This window comes from Branchiostoma lanceolatum, chromosome 17, assembly GCF_035083965.1.
Source record: "Branchiostoma lanceolatum isolate klBraLanc5 chromosome 17, klBraLanc5.hap2, whole genome shotgun sequence".
Classification (NCBI taxonomy): Eukaryota; Metazoa; Chordata; class Leptocardii; order Amphioxiformes; family Branchiostomatidae; genus Branchiostoma; species Branchiostoma lanceolatum.
In genome coordinates, this window is record NC_089738.1 from 12,540,118 (window position 1) to 12,564,058 (window position 23,941).

At 39.8% G+C, this 23,941-nt stretch overlaps 1 protein-coding gene across 1 annotated transcript in view; it reads left to right on the plus strand.

The window, feature by feature from the left end:
- Nucleotides 1–23,941, plus strand: part of LOC136422396 (LHFPL tetraspan subfamily member 6 protein-like) — a 62,944-nt gene that overhangs the window by 27,371 nt on the left and 11,632 nt on the right. The window contains exon 2 of the mRNA XM_066410141.1: nt 9,980–10,078. Within this exon, the coding sequence (XP_066266238.1) occupies nt 9,980–10,078 (99 nt within the window). The remainder of the gene's footprint in view (nt 1–9,979; nt 10,079–23,941) is intronic.

Here is a 23,941-nt window from a genome sequence, read left to right on the forward strand (position 1 = left end):
ATTCTTTATATCAAACTCAAGTCCCTCTGTGTGGTTTTCCTATTTCCCCCTGGTTCCTTGACATAAAGGAGCAGCGATGTTTAATCCATCTTGAAGTATCCAGGGTATTCACAATTGATTTTTGGAGTATTTAGCGGTGTCCACTTTTGCCAATATCGTGCTCCGGAGGGAGGCTGCGTTTCCTGTCTTTGTGGTTTTCCGTTTCCCTTGGTTCTTGACATGGGGCGAAGAGATGTATCTTCCATTGTCAAGTGTCCAAAATTGATTTTCAAGGTTTTCAAGAGTACTTTGTCATGGACAGTTTTGCCTAAAGGGACTGTCACGAGTTAGGACAGCTTCTGTAGATAAAGTGCTGTGAGTGTAGAATACTAAACAGGACACTAGCTAAAAGATACAAAATAGCATTTTGATGAAGATCTACACTGTATATTTCAGGGTAGGATTGTAATCTGGCAGAATTACTGATTTCATTCTGCTGGTAGATATCGTGATTGGAGTAGTGACAGAGAGAGATCCCGATAAGGATGCTAGGAATGTGTTAGGGTGGATTCCCATTTATAAATACTGAGTTTAAAGTCAGTCCATTGATCTAAAGTGAGATGAATCAAAGTTCTGATTGTCCTTTAGAGCATATCCACCTGCACAGAGAAATAGAATGCAGTCCTAGATAAGATGTAAAGCACCCATTATTTGAAAAAAAAGACAAAATGCTTGAGCTTCCACCCCCAGGAGGGGGGGGGGGGTGGGGGGCATACCGTGTCCCATTCCTGGACCATCTTGTAAGTCACCTTGGGTACTAGTGGTTTTACACCTAACACCATTATACAATTCTGTGGAGATCCTTGCAAGGAACTGCAGCGGAGGCTACCTCTTGCAGATATTGATTTGTTTACCGACTGTAGCATGGTGCACATTTCTCTCTGCCTCGGGCTGCTGTTAAGCCTTCCAATCGGTGACTCAATCACCTGCACCAGCCCTGGTTGGTAGCAGCTGCGGAGTGTGATAACTCTGATCCATGGGTTCTTCCGGGAGCTCGACTTTCATGGTCTTCAAGCTTCCTCTCCATCTTCATTTCAAAGTGTCCCGCATGGTACAAATCTGGTAAGGAAACTTGAACTACCGAAAATTTGTGGTAGTATAAGTTGGTACAAGAAAGCTAAGTGGGGAGGGGAATCTCCAACAAGTTTGTTGCCATTGGTAGTATAGTTAGTATAGCCTGCAGGGCTCAAACTACATGTATCACCTGCATATCCGGCCAGGCTGGTGCAGATAAAATTTGTGCTGTGCAATGGTAATGGGGTCCTAAACTTCACTGGCCCATGATAAAACAAATCATGGACACTTGGGAGATGTACATGTACGTATAGTGCCAGAAGTGGCCCAAAATTCCCTTGCGTTCCTCATAGTAGCAACCTCTGATACACGAGATTACAAGATTTACAAAAGGATTTTTCACCCCAACATCTGGTTGGAGATTAGCGTTGTAGCGCATGGTCAGAAAACGCTACCTTTTTCCACCTCTACATCAGGTTGGAGATAAATTTTTCTAGCACCAGTTGATAGCCTGGTTGAATCGCGCTTATAGCGGCCGCTCAACAACGGTCAAGGGGCCCAGGATAGCAGAGTTTGCGTAACACAGACTAGCCAATAGAGAACTGTCAGAAAAGCCACCCAGTCAGAAAACGTTGCCATTTTCCACCTCGCACATCTGCTTGGAGAATGCTAAAAGCCTTGGAAGAAGGAGAAGACAAGTGACAGCAGCAGACTGAGTAATCCTGCTGTCTGCTAGTTGGGATCCTTCCAGAAATCCCACCAATCTGTCTCCAAGGATGGTAATACCCCAAAGAAACCATTGGAAGATTACCCTCCCCAAACAAACCCCACTTCAGGATCAGCCCAGCCCTGTGACAAATTGCTGTTGCTCTGTGTCGCATTCCTCAATTTTGTCCCTGGGTCTTTTTAATATCCTGTGTCGCCACAAATCAGCAAATGGGGTCTCAGGGAAATGGAGAAAAGGACATGAACTGTACGGTTATGGCGGCCTGTTGAGAATGAAAGTGTATAAGCTATCAGTGAGCTAGTTATGAGGACTACTGCTGGCTTATTTCTTGATTCTATACCCTCTAATATGTAACACTGCAATGGCCTACGTGCCGTCCGTGCCATTCTCCGTTGTTACCTCAGGCTCAATCTTTTCGCTTTCCCACAATGTCATGAGCAAGCAAAAAGATTGAGCCAGCGGTAACAATGGAGGATGGTACCCAGGCTAACACTGCAATGCTTTTGTCCTGTTTATTAATGACATTACTGGAACTATGAGAAAATCGCAATGAAAGGAACTACAATTTGTATTTGAAAAATACCACCTCATGTCAGAGGACTTTCCAGTTTTGTAATGCCACGCAAATTTATTTTCTGGGTTCTTGGACATTTCAAATAAAAATCTACCAAGAGGACAAGATGAAAAAACCTTAATAAAAGTTGTGTATACCAAGGTATTAACTTTCCCCTTAAACTCTGTTTTCATATTGATCTTCCAATTTAGTATACCAAGGTATGAACTTTCCCCTTAAACTAGATGTTTTCATATTGATATTCCAAGTCCTTTTTTTTTTTTCAATCAGAGAACCAAGTTATCCAGTTGGTATGGCCACAGTGTATCATCCGACTGGAGATTGGTTTGAAAATTGCCGACCGTTATAACAGCCCTACCGGTCCTACCCTGAGCAAACGCAGCACTCAAAAGCATTTTTTATTGAGTCGCTGCAAATATTTACCAGCCAGAGAGTGAGAACAGGTCGAGGGTCACTGACTACAAGTCATACACAAACACAATAACAAAGGCAAATTACAAAGTTGGTCTCTTATCCAGTTGGCTTCCAAAGTCCGTGTATTGTGAGGCGTTATCGGCGTGTACATACCAGTATGTACACTATCAGGACCTCTGTTGACAAGGGTGTGTGTAAGAATTTTTCTGGTGCTAAAACCAGAACTAGGGCATCGTTGGCTGGTAGCAGGATTTTCCCTACAAAATCAATACACACTCTGGTGTATAACTCATGAAGACTGTACAAGTATATAATCTCATTCAATACTACATAGTCTCTCTTATAGAGTGGTTTAGTTTCCTAGAATTGTTGTTCAGTATTAGAAGTTGCAATATGTTGTGTCTTGTACAATTGTTGTGCAATTGATTTATCAATTGAATATATCAATATCATAACAATGGTTATCATTTATCTATATATAGAATATAATGTATACAAAATGTAAATATATTACATAGACCAACTCCATACATACATACGTCAGGGTAGAGATTGCAATCTGGCAGAAGATCGAAGATTTTGAAAAGAGAGAAAAAGAAAAACCCTACTTTTGAAAAACATTGCATAAAAAATGTTAAGTGAGTCCACAGGATGCAGAATGCAACTTGCAAGAAGATGAAGAAAGACTGAATACAGCTGCAGGACATTTCAACAACTGCAAATGCAGAAACGAGTGGATGATGATGGGCACAGTTTACTGATAGCTATGCAGTTATGACTGGGCGTGGAGATATAAAAGACATGACATGAGCGGGTGGAGTTGATTGAGTCCCAGATTGGGAGGCTGATCATGAATATCTCCTAGAGGCAGAGAGAGATGAGCATGATGATGATGATGATGGCACAGTTGGTAAACACATCATTCAATATCGCCAGGAGGAGGAATGGTGCAATTACTGGAATAATAGTTTGATGCCACCCAAAATACATCATTTCTGACAGTCTTCTTTACCTCCTGGCAGAATAGTATGGACCCATTTTTGCTGATGGGAGCAAATCTGCCCCAGTGGCTTGGAAACTTGCACTTTTAGGCATTGATCCATTTACCAGTACTAGTTTTAAACTCAACGGCATCATGTTGTTATGTTAAAACTATTTTCTGGGTTACCTGAACCCATTGTCAAACACATTCTCCACAGAAATCTTGCTATTTTCGATTTGAAAAATGAGTTATGCATGGGGGTTAAGCTTGTCTGGTGAAGGTGATTTTTGAATGTTGCTTCCTCTTATGCAGGTATGCAAGAAAATGTATTCTGAGCCCTTATTACCTTGACAGTGAATGATAACAAACAGGTAAGAAAAGACAGGTAATCAAAAAGAGGGTCTCCGCAAAGCTTGCGAGCGTGCCAGGTGTTAATGAGATTTTACTTATTCAGCAGGCGTCTTTCGTTCTTGATAAGGTGTGCCCTTCCTGTCATCCATGTTCTCTGCTTATCCTGAGAACCTGGGAACAAGGTTTACAAACCTGGGAACAAGATGAACAATTTGATTACACCTGCTTAATTACGAACACAGTACTAAATTTCAATCAAATCTGTGAAAGTTGAAACTTTTCATTAGTGTTTGCCAATCTTTGTTACACGGCAATTGCTTCCTTTTTTATGTAATGCCACATTTCAGTTAATACTGAGGCAGGTTGGGACCATGGTTGTCTTTTGTCAGCTGCTAGTCATTGTTGCCCCTCTCCCATCTTCATTCCAACCCTGAGAGGTTTCAGACTACTGTTCTCAAAGTCATTGCCTGGCTTCTTCTCCATCCTGCTGCCTTTGCATGGTGTTACTGGATGATTTTTACAATATAGAAACTCCCCGGGTCTATTTATTTAGCTTATCGTACGTCATCCAAGTAACCGAGTCACCACTGAAGATTTAGTAAAGTCCAAACTTTAGGGGTAATAGCTGTCACAGTCTAAGTTGTTGACTCTGCAGCACAAGCTTCAACTGTGCTAACCGGACCCTGAAACAGATTTATCTCCAGGACACTGTTAACTGTGTTAGGCCCACAACTTCTGACAACTGTCCTGAATACCAGTACAGAGCGTGCTAATTTATTTTCATCTTCCAGAACTGGGAGATAACAAGCTTACTGACAGACGTTTGCGGTGGCAGTGAATGGTCTGTTGCTGGGTCACTTGTTCTGCACTGATTGTCACAATTTCATAATAACAACAAAAAAGGGAACAAACTATGATGTTCTACTTCTACGTCCTTTGTTGTATATTGCCATATATTTGTAGGTGTACCACTGCATTCTCTCGACATCCCCCAAACACACAAGCATGCCAATCAGCAAGTTTCTGGCCATGGCTCTTGTAAAAAAAGTATTTTTGTTGCTGCTTCCATATATTTATCATAGTTTGCTTCCATATATAAATACATTGTACTGCCAGGTAATATCATGCTATTTTACCTGGTAGTATATGTTGTATAATGTTCTATTGTGACAATCAAGACAAAGGCCAAACAGATGAACCTGAGTGACATGCATCATGCCTTCAAATCTAGGTCACAGGTCTTGGGGACAGAAGTGGACATGACCCACCCATTTGTATAGGATGAGCTCTTCCTGTGGTCTTATCCCCACCCCTGTGTCAACAAGGGGAGGAGCCCCCAAATGGCAACACCTCAGTGTTAGTTTGAGGAAGGTGCACATGCTCAAGTCTGTCAACTCAAGCATTAGTGATAATGTGGGTAAGGCTTAGGGAGGTGTCAGGGCATAATGGGTATCTGTGGGGGGCAAGTTGGGCTTTTGAGTTTTGACTCAGCCAGATCAAGGACATTATGCCTTGGCCAGATCAAGGACATTCATTCACTATGATTGTATAGGGTCCTTGAACAGATCTAGAGTGGTGGAAAACAATTGGTCAAGGTATTTGAGCTCTTCAGAGGCAAGATTAAGATCAGTCCCCCAACCAATCAATAATTTGATTCAATCGTCATCCCTATTTTAGTGATTTGTACAACCATTTGACTAGATTGGGAGACTGCTAGGGTCATAGAGCTTTCAACAATTTTGCTTGCCTAGTTGCCAATGTCCCAGGTACTCGGGATATTCACAGCCGTAACCAGCTAGTTACCAGGACTTCATCATGTGTGAAATTCTGAGTATCAGTATTTAATATATAGTTCTATTAGGTATATGATGCATGCAGTGATAAAACATCATCAACCAATCTAAGCCAACAGATTCTGGAATGGCTTATGGTAATTCCTGGCTTGGGTGCCCAGCTGTTCGCGTTTTCTGCGTGACTTTCCTCTTTGTTTTTGTGCTATTGGGCGTTGAATGGTGTCCTTCACACCTGTGTCTACACAATAATTCCTGGGTAAAGCCCTTTCGTCATGCAGCTAAGGTGTGAAGACTTGTCAGTCAGATTCAAATCCAAAGCCACATAATCCGCTTATATCACAATGGCATGGAAATATATGTAGCGTCCAGTTCCCCGATGATGCCTAATTGATTTTCTCAAAATTGGATTCTATTGGAAAGAAAATGGCAATTAATTAGCACTATAGAAGGCCATCGATTCTGCGTTTACAGAAGTGCGCTATTATTGGGAAACTTTTCAAGTGGATCATTTTTATAGGCGTAAATCAGGGGGCTAGACTATAAGACCAGCTCCTGTTTTCTGGATGCATTCATCTTCATTTTGGATGGTAAAATCACCTGCCTAATCCACACAGTCAAACTGTCATTGGTGTTTCAAGTTCACAGGAAGCCCACTAAAGTGTGTATACGGCTTCTTCGAGTTACAGTGTTCAATTTGATATCACATTTATCAGATTCAGAAATGCGGAACTGCATTTCATAAAATTCATTGTCAGTTAGTTCACATTTTGTCTGAAAATGAGACACAACCAGCTTTTTCTTCTTCATTACTAGTAGTAAGTACTCATTTGCTGCAAAGCCTGTCATAGGATGGATTATTAGCACCTGCATGTGTGCAAGCAAGGGGAAACAATGGGGATGAACTTGGACATGGTAAATAATGTAACCTGTGAATTTAGTGCTTGTTATAATGTACGATTTGACTATCTCAGTGTAAAGGGTGAAATTAGGCGGGGGACACCCCTATATTCTGACACCCCTGTGTTGGGGTTAAGTAAGGTTGGAGTGTCAGAACATAGGGGTGTAAGCAGTTAGGCCGGGTGTCCTATATATATGTTGTCATAAGACATAGGACGTACGACATAAGATAGCCTTTGTTACACAAAATATCTGAATGTCAAGGGCTATGGACCCCCTCCCTAAGGCCGATTAGTTGATAAGGCCCCAGGAGCATGATTTTAGTCAGGCTGGGGCTTTGTATCCATTCCCAGCAAGGTTCACCTTTGACCTGTCAGATCTATGTATTCTGGCTGACCTGATTATGCCATCAACCAGGCAGAATCAGTGTGAGGACCCTGACCTCTATGTGACCTCTGTGTTGTTCTGCTCTGTTACCCTCCCTCCCACAAATCTATCCACCCTCCCTCAACTCTGACCTTGACACATTCATAAGTCTGTGAGATCTCTATTGCCTGCGAGATCTCTATTTTCAAATACCAGCTTTGTGATGAATAACAATATGCATACGTGGTAATTTATATCTAAGTTTATTTTACGGTATGCATATGATAAACTACGAAAAATATACTGAGCCAAACTTTGCATAACAATATGATAAAGTTATGATGTATGAAAAAGCTTCAGACATAAGCCTCATGCGCCAAACCTCTGCACGTATAAGAACCCAACACACGTACGGTACAGTATCAAAAGAGTAGGGGTCACCCGATGTGCTTGTCTGAAACACGCGAGCCGTACCGAAGCCACATTGCACCAACGAAAAAGCGCTATGCTTCGTCCTCAATCCTTTGTTCGACCCCTTTACCGTTTAATATCTCACCACCTTTTTTGATGGATGGAAATGATGGAGTTCAATAACCCATGCGTTTGTGACCTTGCTTCAGAATTATGTTGTCAGTTCAATGTGAATCATAATGGCCTGTATGATTGTCTTTTGCCCATAAGTGCGCCGGAGAGATTTAGCGCTTTAGAATATCACTCCGATCCATAACATTAAGGTGAGAATAGGATGTTATAAGACTTAAGAGGGACAGTCATAATGCATTTAGTATTGGAAGTCAGCAAAGTACTCTAAATGTTGAAATTTTTGCGGTGGTTTATTATGTTTGCGGGTTTTCATTGCCATTTCTTCACCAGAAACTTCAAGCCACCACAAATATGCTTGTTCTCTCTTCTGCCCACCTACCCCTTGTTTTAACTGCGAACTAAGAACCACCTTGACTGAACACTGCATTTTCTCACACTGGAAATTTAATCCCTGCGAACTTTAAGGCACTTACGGTACTCTTCCACTTCCATAACTACATTTTTCCTTCAAATCAAACAATCCCTAAGCTTCTCCCATTTCATAGACCAAGATTTACACCCAAAGGCCCAGAATTGTACATAACATTCCTCAGTTCAATAAGTACAATTTCCTTATTGCGGTGGACACAATGCCTGAGCTGTATCCAGGTTCCTATAGCGATATTTCCTGCCCTGGTTGCTACAATATTGCCCCCTCTGGGTTGTGAAGTGGGTTGTTTTGCACTTCATATCTCCGATAAGAGGTGTAATGGACAGGTGCGCTAGCTGTGATTGACAGGTTTAGTCAGCAGTGCTTGTGTAAGGGATAGCAATCAATCAAAGTGGACTGTATTGAATACTCAAAGTCACAGGGCTCAAAATACTTTTGTGTGTGTATGCCTACAGGTGCAAGTAATATTGAGAATTTTACCACACATTGTCATTTGTTCCTGAAAATGCATTTAAGTTCGCATGGTCTTATTTCGCGCTAAGGCGAAAATAGAGTGTATGGGGTGGTTTTATTAAGTTGGCGGCAGCGCTATAGTCACATACTGCTACAGTATTGTACAAAAATGTTTGTGGTGGTTTTAAGTTCACGGTGAAACGGTCGCCGCGAAAACCGCGAACATTTCTGCATCACTTGTTTGTTTTCTTTAGTCCATAAAAGAAAAACAAATTGTTTTGAATACCATTTTGAATAATCTACTTTATCAAAGGAAGCTACATGTACTTTGAAGAATGCAAGGCATCTTAGGGAACCACTACAGGCCATACATGTATCTCACCTTAGTGGTTTTCTCATTGGACACTCAGGTTGTTGCAGGTAGACATAAGAATACATGTACAGCTCCAATTTTACCTGCAATAACCTTTATATGCAGGTGGTCTTTTGAGCCCTGCTCATTAATTTGATGGTTAATTTGGGTGAAACCTTTATATCTTTAGCTGTTGCAGGAGAGGATTATGCCATCACAGGGATTTAAGCTTGCTCTCTTTTATGGCCTGCAAACATCTTACACTAGTAGCCCTGTTGAATCTAAATTGTAAGTTTGTTCTAGTTACCATTATCCTGTGCAATAAAGTCTCAGATAAACAAGGCCATGAAGAGAGCTTTTTTCCCAACAAATCAGTATTTCGAGCCCTGCATAAGGAGTGCCAATCAGTCACAGTGAGGAATATTGAATACTTCGCTTATACCAGTAATAGGGAACACCATCAGAATTGGGGCGATCGTTGTACCTGGGACAACAAATGGACCAACTAATCCCTACATTCATTAGAGCGCTGGTAGTTTTGGTAATGAGATTTGAAAAGAAGTAATTGGGGAAGGTAGGGAGGGAATTAACGTATGAAGAATTAGATTTGAAGGAGGCAAGCCTAAGGATGAATCCTAACTTTCCTTGCTAAAAAGGTCATTTCCAGAACGTTTGTTGATAAGGCTCTATTTACATGTTTGCATAGATTATGCGCTTTGAAGGGTTGTACAAATGTTCAAGTAAAGTCTTTGGGCTGACTTTACGACAAACCTTATCAGCCAAGTGCATGGTATATCGAGGGCATTGACTGATTGAGCAAATGGAATCCAAATTTACATAAATTATGTTTCCCGACATAGTGATTAACTCCTTTAGATGGAACTTTCAGCCAAGTACACCTGGTCACCCCCACCTCTTTCAATCCCCACACATTGTATGTTGTTATATAGTTGAATGTTATTATTCCCACATGCTACCATGTTACAACTGTCGGCTATGGCATGTTAAGAGTTAACGTTGAGCCTTGTTTTTGTTTTTCTGCAGCGATCCTGGTAGCAGCAGGCGTTGTGTTGTACCCAAACGGCTGGAACAGTGTGGAAGTCCAACAGGCATGCGGCAATCTCTCCAGAGCTTACGCTCTAGGTGAGTCTCTTTAGGTTGTCATTGTTACAAGACTTTTATAAGAAGCAAGAAGAAAGTTGCAAAATGGGTCATTTCCCATTTTGGGTGGGTTATGACATCCATCCATCATAATCTTTGATCTATCACAGTTCCACATGGCGTAATCTTTCAGATTACATCAGCTGATCGTTCTGCTTCTCTGTATCTTTCTGACAGAAATCAATAAACTTATTCTTCGTACATACCGGTAAATCAAAATGAAATGGGTGGAAAAGATATCTGGGATTGAAGAGCATCATGTCATATGCATACAAGTGATGAGCTTAGAATGATTTTTCTGGGATATGGGAAACTTTTTTTGTAAAACATTTACAGAATAAGAGGATATGCAACAACAAAAAAATACAATATGATAATTTTTGGGTATAATTTTTTACCATCTGTCTTGTGCAAAATCCTGTCTATTTCTTAGTTATTCTCCCAGTCCCATCATAATTAGTTTGCATTTATATTAGTCCCCATCTCCACCACAGACTACACTGTTTGTCTTTGAGATGTTGTTATTCACCTTGAAGGCATTTCACTTTCAAATCTCTCGCTTTGGTTTACGGTTTCACCACCCTCAAGTAAGAAGATCACTGTCAAATTAACAATGAATCTAATGAACTGACTCTAGGCACAATTTGTCATGATTAACTATTAATTGAAAGGAGTCTCATGTACACATTGATTTTCATTAGTACACGTTCACACCCATAATTTATGCACGTTTACGACTGTCTTGATTCTCTTGTGATACATGTGATACTTTGAAGTTGGAACCATCATTTTTCTCCAGAGTATGCCAGGTGTACAATATTCATGACTGACTTAAACATTAGATCAGAATACTGAGACAGTATGCCAGCATTGTTCAAAGAAAGATGGTTAAAGATCATTGAGAAGAAAATTAGCATATGGAATCTTTAATTCCATTGAAGTTTCCTTCAGTCATAGAATCATCTTGTGTTGTTTTGGTTTTGACAGCTGTGGCTACGGAACTCAACAAACAAGCTAACATTTAGCCAGACAGGCTCTAAATATTTATCACATCAAGGACCTGCCATCAACCCTGCCTTGTGTTGTTCCTAGACTAACAGTTAATTGATTAGAGTGGTGTAATGAAAAATATCAAAGGGAAAATTAGATTCCTTTGCACAAGGACGCAGGGCTTTTTCCTTTGGGACTGCCATAATGTACCACAACAACAAAGTATATAACAGCAATCCATCATTTCCAAAATTGCCATATTTTAGGAGATAATTATACCGTGTGCTTGGTTATGATAATAACCATTTTTATAGACATTTGTATGACTGAAGCGTGGGTTTCTGATATAGGTTTGTTATTAGGTCTCCTAGGATTAAACAAGGTTAATTACATTCACATCCATATAGTATAGATATGTTGGTAAGATATTGAGAGCTTTTGCGGGGAAAGATCCCAATATCGTTTGGGGAGAATGAAAATCGGAAAGCATTTTTTTCCATCTCATCAATTTGTGCAGTTTACTTTTCATATGTTCTTCTCCTTTTCTTTTAACACAAATTACATTTTAGTAGAAATGCCTGGTAAATCTCAACACCCCCAGGATCATTTTTGGTCTTTCCCATGATCAACTCTAAGTACTGGAATATGATGTTGCTGAGTGCTTTCACAGATCGGGAATGATGTTGTGTATCAGCCATGGAGGAGTGTGTAAGGGAGAGTGGATTATAATAGCTGCTTATCGACACCATCTATTCATGAAACATTCCTGACCTTCAATACTTATCTCAAGGGTCAAGTTGTCACATGCAATACTCACCACAAAAATACATGTAACTAAAGATGGCTGAATTAAGATTGTAATAATGGTGGTAAGAATTAGTACAATATACAATGCAGTACTGTACTGTATTGTGAATAGGAGAAGCTATGTAGAATAGTTAGGCAAAAATTGTAAGCTTGCACTTGTACTTACGTTAGCGTATATCTATACTGTATGATATGTATACAAACAATTTTGGCAGTGAAATCCAGGTTCAAGAAATGTCTGAACAAAAAAGTTCTGCTTCAGTACCCAGGAAAGCTGCTAGGGAACCCAAAATCTTATTATTTCTTTAACATGTCAAGACTAAGACACATGCCAAATTTCAAAACAATCCATCCTAAGTGTGAATTAAGCTTTTAAACAAACAAAAACTGCTTCACTGGTACAGACGGTACTGAAATCCAGCCTTCCTGGAAAAGATAAGAATAACAATGTTCTGGGAAAATCACCTTGAAGCAGCTCACTTATTGACTTCACAAAGATTCTATGCGAAGTTGCCTGCCTGTAAAGGTGACCTCGCAGGATAGGGAATCTAATACTTCACCTACACAAAGGCAGACAGTCGTGAGGAGTTCTTCCATCTCTGTCAAATTATACAGACGCTGCCCAGAATTAGAAGTGAGGATGCAAGCTGCGAAAGATGACAGAGGAAAATATGAGGCTGTCATCTTTTTTGACCCCTGGCAACAATTTGCACATCTGCAACAATGTCACGTCAATGCAATTTGCGGAAAAGAACTCAAGATTGGAATACCGTAGAAATATTAGCAATAGGCAGTTGTGCCGGGGAAAAATGTAGGCTTTGTAGATGATTCAGATTTTAGCCTACCAGCATTGTAGCTTAACATTTCTAGACCAGAAAGATGTGAACTGTTCAGACAATCTGTCCTTCTTCAATGCATTATGCTTTTCAACAGGCTAACTGGATCAAGATGCTATTTCTGCCCCCTTGCTCATTCTCCAAGCAGTGGCCATGATAGTTCGTGACCGGATTGTTCAACTTCATTTGGTTCAGAAGATAAGAACGTGTATGCGGCATAATTGGGTTTAGTTGGTTTGTATCTCTCTGGGTGGATTAGCCCTTATGATCGTGACATTCATCATGCTGAGACACACTGATCAATAGTACTGTAAGTTTGCTTATTTTCGTAGGGACCTAATTTTGCAATAGAAGGTGGAAGGAAGTTTTAGTTTGTGGTTGAAACAATTGTGAGTGTGATACATTCGAAACGCATATTCGGTGTGTCATGCATTTGCAATGGAGACGTCACTGAAAAACGGATAAATGAAACCACCGGGAACATTTAAAGATTTACAGTATGCCTGCCAAGGTTGATTACCGAACCACCATCAAAACAAGCTGGATAACTCGTTAAGTTTCCGCCTGCTTGTAAAATTCCCAGACCAATTTTCCTCAACCTGTAAATGCCGTTGCCTTGGAATACGATTCTGTGCTGTTGCCAGTGGATTACCGGTGCCTTCTCCAAAAGGAAATTAGGCAAAGGATGGAAAGAAAAGATGTGCATCAAAAATCAAATTATAGACCTAGAGGTTTCATGATAAACAAAACTTAAAAGTCTCCACCCCACAAAATTTTAAATGTCTTTGATCTAGTATGCAAACGCCATAGGTTCAAGAAGTTTGATTGATTATGCTTGTCATTTCTTCAAGGCCTTCATCTTTCATTTGATTGCACTTTCCACACTTGAAGTCAGTCTCAAGACTCTGGAACATTTAGAATTACAGGGTAGACCAACCCAAACACGTATGTTGGATATAAGATATAAAAACGTATTCTTATCTCGGTAATGCCTCTTCTGATAAAGTTGGACTCAATTATGATTAGATATGATATCAGGACCTTCACTGCCAAATTTGGGGTTCTGCTTGCTGTTTGAAGTTGGATATGGATATTTTAATCACAGCAAGGTATGAAATTTGATTTCTTGTGTGTGGGGGGGGGGGGGAATTTTGCCTTTGCCTGTTGGGGCCAGAAGGTAAAGTTGGACTCAATTATGATTAGAGATGATATGAAGACCTTTGTTGCCAAATTTGGAGTTGTGATTGCTATTTGAAGTCAGATGCGGATATATTAATCGTAGCAAGGTTTATGTAATTTGATATCTTGTGGGGGTGGGGCAGTTCTATACCTTTGCGTTTGGGGGCCAGAAGGCAGACTGTGATGTATTGTAACCTGGAGGATCCTTGTCCTGAGGTGAAGAAAGGAATCCAGGTACAGACAAGACTGATAAACTCTTACAGATGGTCTAGGTGTCTTCAAGTTGAACAGGCATATGTAGGTCACAGGGGCCTCTCCAGCATCCATCCTTTTGGACAGAATTTTGCTGCTTGGGAAGGACAGAACATTCCAGCCAGTTTGTCCCTTTTTATGGACGAAAATTCATGACATTTTCATAAGGTTATTTATAATTAGATCAATCAACAGTGTCATCACAATAGTTTCACAAAGTTTGAAATTTTGCCCCTCAAAATGTGGAAGATAGCATTTCAGAGGGTTGAGAAGTCAAAGATGATGAGGTACATACCAGTATACAAATTTGCATTGACATATCTCCCTTACAAACCATGTACAAATGTATGTATGCACGCATACATATGTCATACATTTATGATGCTACAAGCGCACACTAAACGTCAAAGGAAAAGGCCAGGAAGTAACCCATGGAACATCACAGCACTCCCCTATCTCACAGGCCATTAGGCAAAAGAGTTGACTGAACTGATTCGTGCTTGGAACATGACTGCACTTAGAGATAATTGCTTTTTCTAGACCTGACCTGTTTCATCTACCATCAGACAAATGGAAGTTAGTAGTCTCAGTCCGCCAGGCTCCTTGGGGCCTTATAAACCCCTGCTGTGAGGTTCAATCGTAGAATTCTAACAAACAAAGAATGAATTTTGAATACCTCATTTAGGGATCAACATACTGTTAATTTTTTGTGTGTATTGGTGATACAACAAATTGCTAATTTTTCCCCTTTTTCATTGCATTTTAAATGTTTAAAATGTTCACCTTACCTGAGACCTTAACCCTTACATGTAGATCCTCCTGCAACTTTGTTGCAAGGGTCGATGCAGCGGCAAGCTTTCTCCCTCCAAATGTTCACAATGGTTTTATTGTTGTGGTAAACTCTCGCACAGGAATTTATGACACAGCAAATTTGTGTTTCCAATGTATCACGAGTAATTTACTATAATTGTACTACAGAATTGTTTCCACCACAAACTTAAGGTGCTGCAAGAGCATCCTTTCCTCATCTACTGCAAAATTAAGTCCCACTTACAGTACTTTTTTTCTGCACCAAACAATTCATACCTGCACTGCTCTCTCAGAAAATGATTTTTAAAGCTATGGACAAGACCTAGAAATCATCAAGAAACCATTGCAATATTTACAGTAAAGAAAAAATCCACAAACACCTAATAATATATACCCAGTACTTGGACAAGTGCAGATAAAAAAATACCTGCACAGCTCCAATTTTATTTCGAGCCCTGCCTCATTTAATGGCTGATTTGACTGAAACCCTTACATGTTAAGCTGACTGCTACATTTGTAAGAGAGGAGCATCACGAAGTATCCCATCACAGGGATTTAAGTTCACTTTCTTTTATGGCTTGCACACACACACATCTTGCGTTGATAGCCCTGCCGATCCTTTGTTCTGGTCACCATTATCCCAGGCAGTAAAATCTCAGACAAGCAGGGTCATGAAGGGAGCTTTTTCACCACAAATCAGGGATGTTCTGGATACGTGGTGAAACTTTAGTGCTTTTTTATGTCCTTTGGGGAGCTAGGGTTGGATTGTACACCTTAATTGTTCATTGTGAAACTTCTTACACTGAAAATACCCTTCCTCCATCCGAAAAATTTCGCAAACATGTATCTGTAGCACCATATGCAATGAAAAAACGGACAAATTTGTAATTTGTTGTATTACCAAGGAGGTTGAAATATCCTATTTTAACCTCCTTGGTATAACCAATACACAATGCAAAATTCCTAACAATGTTATTTAGTACCAAGGCCAGGAATATGAAATTCAGTATAAACACCTTTTTAAAGAGACTGTTGGATGTTCCATACTAGATCAAATGTGTCAGAAACAGTAATGGTAATGTCAGCCCTCAAAATTCAGCAGGATGCCTTAAGACTGCCACATTGAAAAAAAGCTGTTATAGAGACCTTCTTAAGAATGCCTTGAACTGAATATCTGAAGTGTGCACACCTCAGGGATTACTGATGCTGCATTAGTACAGTACATTTCATATTCACTGTTTTTTAATGTGGCGTGGCCTTAGTACAATGTAGTCCATTTGTAACCTTGTATGTATAGAACCTGTGGGTGTATAGGTCAAGGTCAAATCTGTGAAGATTTAAACTTGTCTCCTCCAACTGACAAAGACGTCATGATAGACAGAGAGTAAATCCTACTCCTTATCTCGACTCTGCTGTGCAAACATGTAGAGTGCCTCCCGTAGACCTAACCCGATGACACGTTTGTTGGAATCAATGGCCCAGGCATTTTGTAAATGTATTGGGAACCCACTGAGGCTAAAGCATATCAGTTTGTCATGCATGAGCAGGTATGATAAGATTGGAAAAATCAAAGTGTACTGGAATGGAGGTGCAAGCTAAGTAATCCAAATGAAAGTGTGGTATGTGTGTGTGCACACGCTGAATATTACATTAACCCTGGCGTACGTGTGGAAGAATTTGGATTGCGCTTAAAGTTAAAGTTAATCTCCAAGCAGATCTATCGGCGGCAGTTACAGTATCCAAAGGGCAAACTCAGCATTACTGGTCATTGTGGCAAATAATGCTGCTTTTGCCCTTTGAATACTGTCAGTGCCACCAATAGATCTTCTTGGAGATGACTTTTTAAGTAGGACAACTTTTGAAGCCTGTATTATGATTTTTCGAAGATGAAGCTGGGCATATGAGACATCTAAGCTTTAAAAGGATGGGGTTTGTAGAATGCTTTGAAGGTACATTTTCCTGAGTTGTAAGGAGTTTTAAAGGGGATACAAGCAACTGTTGGACCATGCACTAAATTTACTACTCGCTCTCAATGTGGCTATATCATTATCAGAAATGGCAGGTATGTCAATCCTCTGGTACCAACACATGGGGCATGTCTTAGCTATCACAGCCTCCAAACTCTTGTCAACAGGCTCCGAGATATTGGCAGGGACTTGACAGCTGACAAGTCTAACATTCTTGATATAGCTTCCATTCCTCTCCCCACCTTGTTGCTCGGGAGGTGTCTCAAGGGCACAAGATTACACCGTAGTTCAGATGATACTGTAGATTCACTTATTTTCACAGGGACTTTTTCTCGTAGTGTTTTAAGTTCACATTGAGACAATTATGTACTACAGTGCTTGTACTTCACAGAAATGTTATATGTTGGAAACACATATTCCTGCCAGTGTCATGAATTTGTGGTGGTGAAATAAAAAGCACTGTGAAATTTGTGAATGTTAACAGATTTACATTACATACTTGTCACAGTTGTCAGGTATGACAAGTCATGTTTCTTAGAATAATTTGATTTCTAGATTTTCTAGATTTTGCTACTTAGGCCACATCAAGTTGTTAAGTTTTTTCTCTGATTTTTTTATAGTTTTTTTTTTGAAAGAAAGAACTAGAAAGAGATGATTTAGTTTGTGATGTTCCATTACTAATATTCTTTGTACTGTGTGCAATATGACTTTCCACATAATACTAACAATATATTTGCTTTCTGCTCCCAAATGTGGGCTTGCCCTGGTACCAAATTTGTCTTCGTCACAGACTAAATCCAATTTCCCAGCACTTTCAGAGTGGTGTAATTTCCCCCGAGATTGTGTGTGCAGAGGGTTCAGTTGAAAATACACCCACATTTGTATGTAAAAGACATCAAAGAGTTCAGACTGTGGCTGAGAAAACAAAATACGCTGGCAAGTGAATACTGTAAACCTTGAGATGTTTGTGGTGGGTTTATTTTCGTGGCTTTTGCCTTGACCTTTCCAGCACAAGTTCATGACACTTTGAATATGCCTTTCCAATGTATTACTACAGTACTAGAGAACTGTTTCATCGGCAAACACTGTGAAAATCTCCTTTTACCTACCACCACAAAATTTTGTCCCAGCTAAGATGAATGGTAGGGTCTGATCATTTCAAATGAGACGGTTATATGAATAGAATAGATACAGGTAGAGGGCTTCTTTATTCCCCTCCCCCACAACTTTTCCTGCAACTGTGTTTTATTTGTGTTTTTTTTACTTTTTCTGTCTTTCTAGTACCGGTAGTTCGCATTTTTCTTTCGTTGCCTTCCCCGCCAGAAAGACAAAGAAAAAGCCTTACCAATATTTGTACACACACAAAGTTGGACACCCTACATCTGCTTGGAGAGTATCCGTAGAAGCAATACAGACTTTAAAACCAGTAACTGTACTATGACCAACTGATGATTGATCAGAGACAACTTTCATGGAACATTTCTAAATGACTGTTGTAAAGTTTTAATACCCGAGGGCCTTGTGTGGTAGATGTGCATAGATGTAAATACTTCTGAAAAATAAGATAACAGCATATCCAATAATCACTGTGCCCACCGGTATTTCTGTACTTAAGGAATCGATAATGTCTTAAAGATTTTGCTGTTTGCACTGTTCTATTGATCATGTTATCTGATTGTAAACCCTGGTCTGCTGTGGACAGATCAATGTCAAATACCTTTTCTCTATCTCCCGGGAGGGAAAACCTTGAAAGGAAGACGGAAGCCCAAATTGCCTTCAGTAAGATTGTTTTGTCACTGCAAGAATGATGAATGTTGTCAGGTAATAGTACTTTCTATATGATGGGAAGGATCAAAAAAGCATTCTGTACATGTTCATGAATATGATGAATTACATTTTGTACTTTGGGATGGGATGTAAGAATAGATTGCCGTTGTGATTTAATTAGCCCTTAATTGTCACACTGAAAAAATATTGTGCATGATGAATTGGGGAATGCTGCTCCAAAGTTCAAATGATATGAACAGAAAGGATTTCTAAAAGATATTGATTGTGCAATTAGGTAGCATCTAGCATTATATGGTTGATGTGTTTACCTTAAAACTCCAATATGTTATAACATGACAACTTGATAGCTAAACAGGGTACAGTAAAAGTGGAAATGTTCACAGTCTTTTTATTTTCGCGTTTTTCAGGGTGACACCTTCACCGCAAACTTGAAACCACAGCGAACGTTTTTTTTCTTTTTCAGTAAAACCCTGTATGGACCATCTCATGTCCACTATTCAAAAGGTTGTTATCAATACATCCAGACTACAACCCTTATTCTAATCTAATCCTGGATTAAAACCACCCAGTATTGGCAGATAGCTAATACTAGTAATAAAAGGAGGCATTTGCCAATTCTCAAGTCCACTGTCCGAAAGGTCGTAATCGATACAGTCAGACTACAACTCTTACCCTGATCCAATGCAGGATTAAAACCACCCTGTATTGGCAGAAGTCTAATAGGAGAAGACCTTTGCCAATTCTCAAGCCCACTCTAGGGACAACTGAGGGCAGTAGGCATCAGATAAACGTCTGTCAGACCATGGGAAATGGGAAATTGGAATGGGTTTTGGCAAGCAAAGATCGGAGGTCAGAATTGGATCCCCTCATGCCTATAGCTGGGTCAAGTTGAGGGAGGTGATGAAATAGATAATGTGGGTTGCTCACAATTTCTTACACTAGTTACAGTTGTACAAGTAGTTTGATGATCTAATCAAAAGAATGTGCATAGTTTTTGTTTAATTTTGCATGTTACCTGTCGAGTGGGTATGCAGAAAAAGAAGTCGAGCCCTAAATGTTAGTACAATGTACATGTATGTACAGGTGAACTGGGGATATACAATGTTGTTCCATTAATTTACATGTTGAGTCATTTCCAAATTAACATGGTTGTTCTAAATAAAGAGATATTTGTGCAGTCAAAATGTTTACAACATGTACATGTATATGAATAGGTCCAAAAACGTTCAAACTTTCATCTTTATTGTTTGCCCAATTTAGAACTATATTGGCCAAAAATATTCATTTATCTAAAACTAGTTCAAACTTATTACAAATATTATATGAAAAACCTCTCAGTGACTTGGAATCGACTCCAACTGTTACATGATAATGCACGGTAGATCACACCATTACAGTTCAATCTGTGATGTTAAATTTCCCCTCGGAACAGTTCGTCTAAGGAAAACACCTTCGCCAGTTTTTAATGGTAACATCTGGTCCTAAACTCTCTGATTTAGTGTTGGGGACTCCCAACTCAATCTGCGGTGGAATTTACAAGCGTCTTTATGATGAAAGGTGCGGTTCACACATTTTACGGAAAAATCCGTAGGGATGGAGGCACGGTAATGAACCAAATGAACATATAAGAAATGCAAACCACATGCTGTCATGTTTGATCTGAGCATGTATCAATTTCTATTTGAATCACTGTATAACGTCAACTTTCATAATTTTCCGCTGGGTACAGTGTCATCAAGGCCTTCTCAGGAATGTCTTGAACACCTGGATATCTGAAGTGCGCATACCTCAGGGATTATTGATGCTGCATTAGAAGATCACTTAAGAAAAAAATTCAAGGTTTTTCTTAAAAGTGGTCTTAGATTCAGAAGTTAGAAATCACATGCTAGAAATCACCATCATCAGTAACTTAATATGATACATGTACTAACGGTATACAGTGTAGTACACAAAGGGATTTAGTAAATGTGACCATTGAGTATATCCTTATAGCGGTATAAAACTGTAACATTTCCTTGGGAAATTGTTGCAAACCAGAAGAAAAGTATTTCAAGCCCTGCAACAGTCCTTTAAAGACAAATGTTGTCCATATAGATTCCCTATTCCCTAGGCTGCAAATGATTACTGTCAGTGTGCGTGTGGATGTTCAGTGATGTTTTGGGCTATAAAACTGCATAGTTGGTACATAATGTACTTAGATCCATCTCTGAGTGCTGTTTGCAAAAGGTCCTCGAGCACATTATGCCTGAGTTCTTGAGAAAGAGGGCAAGAAGTGGAATTTTATGTTGTGAAAATGGTGTAGTTGTGATGAAGGTCCATGAGGTGTAAGGTTTTATAGCATGTCTGTTGCTGCACATATAGAGTAGAGGTAGAGCAGTCTACTAAGGTTAGATTTGATGCCTTTTCTCCAATTTTTGCAAAGTAATGTGGCTTTGCCATAGCCATAGCTCATGTTTTCAGCATAGCACACGTACCCGGTCACCCCAACTCTTCTCTATAAGTTTAATGGGCTCTTTTACGTGCAGAAGTTTGACGCCTGATCGAGCTCCCACAAACACGGAGCTGTCGGATTTAAAAGGACAATTTTACTTGCACCAAATGTCCAGAATGGCATCTCCTGCAGCTTTTGAAATGGAATATTCCGGGGATGCACCCAGGGAGTTCAGCACTAATTGGAACCTGCAACTTGGTTGTCTGACATTTGCGTGACATCTGAATTCTCAAGTTGAAGTGCATGGTACTCTCCAACAGAGGCCGAAGGGAGAAATCGTTACCATCATTGGCAACCCTCTAAGGGAACGGCCGTCAGAAAAGGATTGTGCTGTCAGAAAACTATGCTTATCAGAAGGAAAAAACGATCTTAAATCCCTTCAACATCTGCCTGTAGAGTAAAGTTGACTGGCAATCTAGGACACCAATACGTAAGCATGGAAAAGTGGCTGTGGACCAATCAGGCAAGCAGGCAAAGATGTGCCATTGAACCTCGCCTGTGATGCTCCTCGTTTTAGCTGTAGTTGGACAGTCATGTGTCTGACAGTTGAAGCTCAAGTTCAACTACTGTCCAATCAGACCTTCTTTTGATTGGCACCTCACATATTTCAGCTATCAGAAATATGTTGGCTGTCAGTAAACGGATGCCTGTCAGAGGAAGGTAACGAGCTCTCCCATAAACCTCTGCTTGGGGAGTTAAGTTGAACCATATCCAGACTTGGATTTTTATGTATATCTGACTCCTGCAATCTCTCTGACCTTGCTTGGCAGGGTGTCCCCCCTTCCACGGATCCCTGCATTGACCCAGATTGATCGAATATCCGGCAACAAGGTCGGACGGAATTCTTCTGAAGTTTTTTCTCCAGCTGATGTTTTGGGAAAATAAACGGAGATGGGCTTAGCATTCCCACCTGGTATGTTGTTACCGATTTGGAGAGGTAACTCACCTGTGTCGTTTAGAAACAGTCAAAGATGGTCTGTAGGTTGCAAGAAACTATGGAGTGTGAATGAATGAGTCAGAAGTTTGTATTTATATCTGGCAATGCTTGATGGTAAATCTTGGAAATTCGGCAACACTTAAAAGGTAAATTCAGGAGGACTGGCAACGCTTAATTCAAAACTAGGCTGTGAACATTGACACAGCGGGATGCTTCACTGTGACTTTTGGGTGATAAAGTCCAGTTACTAGTTCTTTGACATTGTGAACTTTGAACTTTTAGAATGTCGGTGCGATTGATAATGAGTTTTACGACAAGCCGGAACAATGCTGGCCATTTGCGTCAATATGAGTCAATATAAGTTTCGGAGTTCAATGGAGTCTTGGAGGAGGTGATTTTTTTTTTTTTGAGAACAGGCGAAAATCAATGCACGCGTAGATGTCATCCATAAAATCAAGATGGTGTGGCCTTATATGAAATTTGGGATGCAATTTCTATGCAAAATTTATGTGTAATATATCATTGTGGATGATGCTTTGACCTTGTGTACTAGTACTAATCTGTAAATTTTTGGATATCTGGAATTACAGAATCGTTAAGTCTGCAATTGATGATTAATAATCTTCCCAGATAGCCTTGACACCACTTGAAAAATGGTAGCACCCTGAACTTTCTAAGATTACCAATTTATTATGGTTGATTTATTAGTAGCATTTATGTTGCTCCCTTCCCTAATTACTTTAGGGTTCTTGCTGATGGGCTCCCTGTGGAGATAGTAAAACATGGAATTTTTGTCATTAAAGGTGCTCTCTGGTGTAATTGTGTTTATCACTCGTGCTGATATGTACCCTTCAAGTCAGAAGTTGGAAGATCTGGAATATCAATCATATCCGACTGGCTGGGAGGGTCTAATTTAAAGAACTGTAGATTCAAAAGCTTCAGCAATATTTGAATTAATAAATCTATGTTTTATTTAGATCTTTAGTCATGGCAACTGTGGATACTGATATAAAGTACTGTATGGAGAAAAAATGAAATCTGAAATACCCCTACAGGCAAAATTAAATCTAAATTGTGTTTGAAAAATTGCTCAGAATGAACATCTCTTTTTGCAAATCAAAGTCTCTTGCATGTATTTATAAGTGTTCATCTCAAGGACACATCTAGCTATAGCCAGGAAGGAATGCCGGGAATCGAACCTGTGACCTTTCAATCCTGCGTCCACTAGCCTACCCGCTGGGTTATTGACGTCACACCTAGTCATATTCTAAACACTTGAGCCATTGTTGCATGTTATTCCCTTGTCCTGCATACCACCAGCATTATCTTCCGACACCTTTATAGCACCATCAAGTACATGACTGTGCACACAGTCCCTAAGCTCTCTTACACTTTTATTGTGCCATTGACTTCCTTCTATTTGTGCTATACAATTCGCTGGGCACTTTTATGAGTAAGACATCAGTGTTTAGCTGCAATGAAACAGTGCCAATCCTATCTTTAGTAGCTGCCTTATGTTTACACGTAAAGGTGTTATCTATAAACTGGTTGTAAAGCTGTACTTGTAACCTTTTCTGTCATCTCTGCTGATCATTTAAAGGAAAATAGGTCATTCAAATATTGTTCCTTGAATTTTGGAAAGTCATTCTCCAAATTTCAAGGCTTTTATTAAGGAAACTGATTGGTTAGTTACTACAGAGTATTATGGGATGGATTCCCTAAATACAGCACTCTGATTGGTCAAAAGTTTGGTTGTGCATTTTGTATGCAAATCTTATATTTGATGAC